General features: G+C 30.5%; 2 protein-coding genes across 4 annotated transcripts in view; one reads left to right on the top strand and one right to left on the bottom strand.

Moving 5' to 3' along the window:
- Window positions 1–1,539: 1,539 nt before the first annotated feature.
- LOC106785178 (Y+L amino acid transporter 2) lies at window positions 1,540–5,474 on the bottom strand. 2 transcript variants are annotated; one of them, XM_014745407.1, is made up of 11 exons: window positions 4,994–5,339; window positions 4,587–4,784; window positions 4,259–4,481; window positions 4,069–4,184; window positions 3,855–3,980; window positions 3,634–3,778; window positions 3,420–3,543; window positions 3,142–3,342; window positions 2,811–2,960; window positions 2,543–2,720; window positions 1,540–2,459 (listed from the first exon to the last, which is right to left on the bottom strand). In XM_014745407.1, exons 2-11 carry the CDS (start codon window positions 4,750–4,752, stop codon window positions 2,392–2,394), a joined length of 1,497 nt encoding a protein of 498 aa, XP_014600893.1. In that variant the 5' UTR covers window positions 4,753–4,784; window positions 4,994–5,339; the 3' UTR covers window positions 1,540–2,391. The 2 variants fall into 2 exon arrangements, with proteins under 2 accessions (XP_014600893.1, XP_014600894.1); XM_014745408.1 differs by lacking the exon at window positions 4,994–5,339 and adding an exon at window positions 5,396–5,474 and having other exon boundaries at window positions 2,299–2,459.
- Window positions 5,475–5,723: 249 nt separating this feature from the next.
- Window positions 5,724–7,797, top strand: part of LOC106785177 (SNF-related serine/threonine-protein kinase) — a 16,311-nt gene continuing 14,237 nt past the window's right edge. For both annotated transcript variants that reach the window (XM_014745406.1, XM_014745405.1), the window contains exon 1: window positions 5,724–7,158. The gene's annotated coding sequence lies outside the window, so the exon portion shown is untranslated. The remainder of the gene's footprint in view (window positions 7,159–7,797) is intronic.

Here is a 7,797-nt window from a genome sequence, read left to right as displayed (position 1 = left end):
GCTCTATCGCTCCGAAATAAAAAAAAGTGTGTTTCTGAGCACGATCATCAAATTAAAAGCCTGCGGCAATGGGTTAATAAAAAGTAAATCTAGTGCAACGTGTTATCCTTCAAGTGTTTATTATCGAAAATAGTACTACATGTGTAGTATATTTTTAATATATTCTCTTGCACAAGAGAAGATTTTTTGCCAATATAAGTGGATTTGCATTTTTTTTTATTTATTAATATATTGCGCACATATTGAAATTATTTACAAACGTTTCATAATTCTCTCGATAAAAGTTATTTGAAAGTAATCATGATTACACCTCGTTAGATTCATTTTTTTTTTTTATATAAGATATAAAATCGTTTCAATTAAAGTTTTTAGTTTCATTTAAAAATCTTGAAATCTCAAAAACAATGACCATGAGAAAAAAATTCGAGCCCATCGCCGTATTGGCGCCTTCTTATAGAATATTTTCTCCCTCTGACATTTTTTTCTACCATACGAAATAAGGAATATATTTAAGGTGATCTAATTAGATGAAAGACCCTGTATAATACATGAGATCTGAGAGACATTAGTCATTTTATATCACATTGTAGACTATGACATATTCGTAACGCTCAGAATCATCATCATACATTGTTAGATTATTAAATTGGGCCTTACAATGGAACAGACATTTTTTTTTTTTGCACAAATCGAAAGATCACATTCACTTTTGAACGTCGTATCCATTTGACGAGGAACATGGTTTTGAAATCGTGTTAGAGGAAATTAAAAAAAAAAAAAAAAAAAAGAGGTGATTAAAATAAAAAAATTAAAACAACTTCAACTGCAGAAAATATTTTATGCTTTTCGATCGTTCCTTCATTTTCTTCTTTTAAATTACAAATTTTATCGATTATTTGATCGGAAAGAAATATTTCTCTTTATTAGTTAACCGTATTATATTACACATATGATTATTATTTCAATAAACTTATAATAAAATATTTAATTCGTTATATATATTTTACTTACAAATTCAATTCATACATAAGTCACTTTGGATTGATAATTATTTTGGTAAAGGTATAAAATACTTTGCTATTTTTATCACAGCGTAGATAACCACATCTTTGATAGTATAAAAATTTTGTCAAATTTATTTATTTTTTTTGTTCAACAAGAAATAAATTAAATACTAGATATAATAATTAAATAGATATATATAATTTATAAACATTCTTTTATACATTGACGATGTAATTATTGAATCTGTGATTTTTACAAGCGACCGTATTTTATTTTACTATTTTGAAATATTTAAGTACAATCATAAATATTGTTAATAGAATCCAGATTTTGTTTTCAACGCCTACGGTATACATAAAAGCAATACCATGTTTATTTAAAGAGTAAAAAATGTAACATTTTAATAATACTAAATGTTTATACATACGAATGTAGAGTAATACATTACAATATTATACATATATATATATATATATATATGTCATTATAAAAAAACATTTTTATTGAAACATTTTTTCTTAAATATTCGTTTAGAGAAAAATATAATAATTATCGAAAAGAGAGAAAAAAAATTCAGTCTCAAGACTAATTGCGCCTTTTTTTCATGTGTTGCGTTAAAAAGATCATAATCAATCGAAATAAATCGAATGAAATATTGAACGAAACACAAACGATATTATTTGATGTATACATATTAAGATAACAAAAATTGAGAACGAAGAAATATTATACTCAGATCTGTTTCAGCAATACTATGAGATAAGCGTACAGTTACATTTTGTTTATTGCGATTATTCAATATTAACAAAAAGCTTATAACATTTCACTTTTATTAATTATTTTGTATTCCACAAAATGGCACAGGGACAAAAAAATTGTTTTTACTCACTGAGCCTGTCTTCACCTTCGAATTTACAAAATAGAATTTTCTTAACATACTCGTAGGAATTGTATAATTACGTTCACAGTTAAACGTAGATAAAAATAACAAAAATACGCGAACGTCTACGACGTTAATGCCTTATTATTTAATTCTATTTTGTTCTTTTTTTGCTTTTATTATATCAGTAGATTTAATCCTCTTTACCAATAAAACAAACATGTGTTATATAAAATAGCGTAAACTTTCATAATACGGAATGTCAGAACTAGATTCCGGTATTAAAAAAGTTAAGCAAAAAGAGGATAACAACCAGCCATTTCAGCCAATTAATTAAATACTCATTTCTTTTATACATTTTTTTTTCGGCTGTCAACAATACTTACTTATTCGAGACATATCATTTTTTGTTCATTAATTTGATTTTCCTTTATGCATCCTTCAATAAAGTCGTACATTAATTTGAAAGTGAGCCAATGATTATAACTCTAAAGTTACACATTTTTTTATTCCACTTCTTCATCTTCCTCTCTTGCAGACATAAATAATTTTTGTACGGTATGCGTGACTTTAACTGAAAATAATTGAAAATAAATTTGTAATCTATGATAATCTTTATAATTTACGTTATATATAATTTAAAAACATCATAGATACCATTGATTTTCTGAAACCAAGTTGGTTTCTTTTGCCATCTAACGCCCATGAAATAGGCAGGAATACCAGAGACTGTTATTAAAATACCCATACCAACTTCGTAAGGTCTTTCATAACAAGGTACTAGTACTAAAAATGCACATAATGCTACAAACGTTATAGGAATCCATAAAGGTACCTATGAAATAAATAATTTAGTAAGAATTGAACAAAATATATATATATATAAATTTATTTTATAATTATTAAGTATACTTATTAAATATACCTTTATTGGTCTAGTCATATTAGGTTTCTTATATCGGAGCCATAGAACACCAGCTACAGATAACATAATAAAGAAAGACTCTACTATGCTACAGTATGTTATTAATACAAATATATCACTTGTACATAACATTATTAATGATAATATGCACTGAAAAAAAAGAATCAAATATACTTACGATTTTAATAAGTATCATATACAGAAATTCCTCCATTTACGCGATTATATTCGTTCCACAAAAATATCGCGTAAATAGAAACCACGTAAATGAGGGATAACTGTATATTCTTTATATAAGATAAATAAAAAAAGAAACTAAAATAAAACAAACCAGGAATACTAAAGCAGGAGTAGGAGTAAATCTTGATACATTAATATGACTAAGCATAGACGGAAAGTGTCCATTTCTGGCACCAACAAAACACATTCTGGAAGAAGTCATAATGTGAACACTTAATCCTCCAAATGCCGAAATTGCAACCATAACAGGTATACTCCATGCCATAACTCCAAGAAGTTGATCTCCAAGCGTCTAATTGCAAAAATAATACATTTTTTAGATCTATATGACGAGTAAATAAAAAATATTTTATAAAAAATTATACTCACTACTGCAATGGCATCCGAAGCAATCATCGCAGTCGGCGTCAATACCGATAAATAGGCAACATTGGCTAATACATAGATTAATGTAACTAATGGCAGTGAAATGTAAATTGCACGTGGTAAATTTCTGAAATAAATAATTATTATAAACAATATGTGTGTGTGTGTGTGAACACACAAATATGTACTGAATAGAATTAAAGTATTGAAAGCTTACACATAAGGATTTTTTAATTCTTCAGTCATAAAATTTAAATAGTTCCATCCAGAGTATGAAAATATACCAGAATAAAAGGCCACTGCAATTTTTCCAGGATCTTTATTTGTATTTTCAAAAGCATTCTCAAAGTTTTCTGTATGTCCTGTTAAATAATACAATTAAAAAGAAAAATGTAAAAATATTAAAATTTAATGTTAATTTTTAAGCCCTAAACTTACCCATACACAACCAAGATAATCCAGCTATAATAATAATCACTAAAGCAGCAATTTTGGCAAACATGAATATGTTCTGCATCTTTGTTGTTTCTTTTACATCATAACAGTTGACAAATGTTAATAAACCTATTACAATTTAATAGAAAATAATTATTATCTCTAATACTAAAATATATATATCTCAAATATAAATTTGAAATGAAATAATGCTCACATAGAGTTGCTGCTGCAATTAATCTTATACCATTATCTGGTGTAGAACAATTTGGAAAAAAAGGTTGTAGAACATATTGCGCAAATGTTAATGCCATTATAGCATTGGTTGTAGGTCTATAATAAAAATGATTGTAAATCAATAAGAAAGTATTTATGAATAGTTTTTATAAAAGCCTTTACTGACTTACACAAAAATTAGGTTTGCAGCCCATAGATATAAAAATGATGGCAATGCGCCAAAGGCTTCATGAATATAGGCATAATCTCCACCACTGCGTGGAATACTTGTGCCTAACTCCGCATAGCACAAAGCTCCAATCATAGACAATAATCCACATAGTACCCAGATTATCAAAGAAAGTCCAACGCTTCCAACCTCTTGTATTACACCTTTCGGTGAAACAAAAATACCTGCCGAAAGATTTAAATATTCGTTAAGTTTTCATTTATAAATTGACGATAATTCTTAATTCATTAATATTTTTATGACAATATTTTAATAATTTAAAACTTTACCTGAACCAAATATGATTCCTAAAATAATGGCAACACCTTCTAGTAGACCTAATTGCTTCTTAAGTCTTACTTTTTCGCCATCCTTATAATTTTCTTTGACATCCGAGTCATCCACAGAATTAATCAACTGCATCTCTCTTGGTGAATTATCAAATATATCAGTCATTTTATTTTATAGATTAACAGCAGCTCAAGTGACTATAAATTTAAAAAATTATTAAAAGAAAATTATTAAAAGTATGATCATGTAAATATACCAATTAATTCTTAATAATATAAATTAAAAATTAAATTAATTCTATTTTTATTATGATATTTATATTATGATTATATTAAATATATTGGAAATAATCTCAGATGCATTAAACAATTAGTATTAGCAAATATAAATATCCAATTTTACTTACACTACAAGTCGTCTAAATATAGACACTATAGGATTAATAACTCAAGAACATCTGGTATTTGCAATTTCGCAAAGATTACGTAGAATGTCTACTAATTAAATCTTCTTTAACGAATGGAAAACAACTAGAGCTAAATTGTCACTAATGAAGAATTATTTCTCGCATTCTTGATATCAATTAAATACTTTTGTTCTACCTTCTACAAACTATTTATAGAACTGTTAGTTATTAATACATTTTAGGTTAAGATCTTACATCGTACACGTGCATAAACAGGATAAACAGCATGAGCGCCAGTATGATGCAATATCTTTATTTTTTGAACTCTACTATCATAAGATAAAAGACGTATCGATGACGTATCGATAATATATCGATAATTATCGTTTTATTAAATCGCACCTTCTATTGGTCGAAACAATGCACTAATCACGTGTGTAATTTCCAACGATCCAATAACTTTCCTTGTATTTCATCGTGCGATTTAAATCAACCAATCGCGACGAAGAATAAAATAGAAATACATTGAAAGAAGATTAAATAATTATATAAACTATAAAAAATATAATGTGTTCGTGCTTATAAAATTAATTATATTCTTTAAAACGCATTGATCACACATTACAACAGACAATTTAAATTGAATAAAATAAAATTTCAGGTCGACGCGCGCCATCTGTATCTCTGAGAACGAACTCACGTATTCCTAACTCTATTTCCACTTCTTTCTTTTTTCGCCATTCAATCAAGAAACTCGGAGTTAACTCTTAAAGGAGTAAATAGTTCGCGGCGAGGCGAGCTCGCTGTGCGAGTCTGTTTCGCGTCTCAATAGTTCTGATTACGGATTTCTATCAAATTCTCAACGACTATCGTACTCTTCGAGTAAGTATTTCCAGTACAGAAGGAGATCGTCTGAACGTTAATCAAAATTCTAAGACGTGACGTTAAACTCTGACAGGGAAAAATACAAATTAAAAAAAAAGATCATTTGCTATCGGAGGTCCTCTGAGTTCGGTACTATTGCGTACTGTTTATCCGTGTGTATATGCGTGTGTATTTGCTTCTGTCGCGTGCACGAGGACCGGAAGAGTCGGCCCAGAATTGGCCGAAAACAGAAAGACAGACTGTACGTGTGTCTGTGCTGCTGTCTCTGCTGGTAGTGTAATGTGTGTGCTCGCGTAAAAAGAGTGTATATGTATATAATGGTTGCTGGTGTATGCGCGCGCGCGTTACTCTTCATTACGATTGGAAGTAAAAGAGAAAGAGAGGGATAGATGATGCGCGAGAAGGATCGCTGACGAAGTGTAAAGAGGGAGTGGGAGAGAAAGAGAGAAAGAGATATATAGAAAACGTTAAAAAGGTGCTGGGTAGTAGCACGATAGAAAGAGAGAGAGAGAGAAAGAGAGAAAGAAAGAAAAAGATAAATAAGTGTGTCGCGACATCCTAAAGAATATAAGAGCTTTCTTTTCCTTCTTTATAAGAGTGAATCGAAGTTAAGAAGGAAAAAGAAGAAAACAAAAAGAAGAAGAAGAAGAAAAAAGATAGAGAGAAAGCACGAGTGGGTGGGGTGCCGAAGCCGTAGACGTGAAAGAGGGATAAGAGAAAAGACAGAAACCGAAAGAAAGAAAGAGAAAGAGATAGATAGTATACTAAGCGGAAGAGTAGTGGAAGGATGCAAACGGTGCTGTGTAAACACGCGTCCTGGCTTGCACTGGGTTGCAGCAGTTAGACTTGGGAGAATTGTGTTAGTTCGATCCGTTTCTCTAGGCTGTCCTGAGGCTTCACGGAAGAAGGGAAAACGGTGAAAAGGAAAAGCGTGAAAAGTAACGGTGAAACGATAATAAAGAAAGAAGAAGAAGAAGAAGAAAAAAGAAAAAAGAAAAAGAAGAGGAGGGGAAGTAGGAGTAGGTAGAAAGGAGGAAGAGAGTGGGAAAGGGGTAGGGGAAGGAAGAGGGAGAAGAAGTCGGCCGAGCAACGGCGTCAGGTGACGCGCATTGCTCCACACAGCAAGTTTAAACGCGCCTATATATGAATTGCTTTTACAAATGACGGTGTATCAAGACAAACGAGTTTGCCATTGTTGTTGTTGCTGCTGCTGCTGTTGTTGTTGTTGTTGTCACTGGCTGGATCATCGGTCGTCTGATTAGCTGAAATCGTAAAAGCCTGTACGTATATGATTATCGTTTAAACGTATTCCAAGTGTTTGCTGCTTCTGCTGCTGTTGCTGTTTGCTACGTGTGTGTGTGTTTTTGCGTGAGTGAGTGAGTTAGTGAGTAAGTGAGTGAGCGAACGAGTGAGTTCATGCGGCTTGTGCATCCGTGTATATATATAGATCTCACCCTTTCTCTCATCTCGTTCCTCCCTTTTCTCTAAGGTTTAATAGACTCTTCTGTAAACATGGCTCCTGAAAGTTACCAAGCTACCTTACACTCTACCCATCTTTGTTCCTTCAACGAATTCTAATATTTTTCAGTTTCTATTATCTTTTTTTTTTTTTTCTTTTTTTGTTACCACGATTACATTTTTGAGATTTTTCTATTTGTTCCTTTTTTGTGTTTCCATTTTTCCAGGATGCGATAAAAGAGAAGTAAGAAATGCACTACCTATGCACTTTTCAATCTTTGTCCTTTCGTAGTATTCTATTGGGTTTTTTTTATCATGGCAGTACCCTTAAGTTTCTTTTTTTTCTTTTCTTTCTATTTTTTTTTCTTTTTTTTTTTTTTTTTTTTTATTTTCAACAAGAATTTCATAATTATTTTTAAACCCCCCACTTTCATTATTCCCCGTTTAAATAATATCTTTCG

The sequence above is a fragment of the Polistes canadensis genome, unplaced genomic scaffold (genome assembly GCF_001313835.1).
Source record: "Polistes canadensis isolate GaletaPanama2010 unplaced genomic scaffold, ASM131383v1 scaffold_46, whole genome shotgun sequence".
NCBI lineage: Eukaryota > Metazoa > Arthropoda > Insecta > Hymenoptera > Vespidae > Polistes > Polistes canadensis.
The sequence above is the reverse complement of the archived record's forward strand: the minus strand, read 5'-3'. Positions and strand labels throughout refer to the sequence as shown.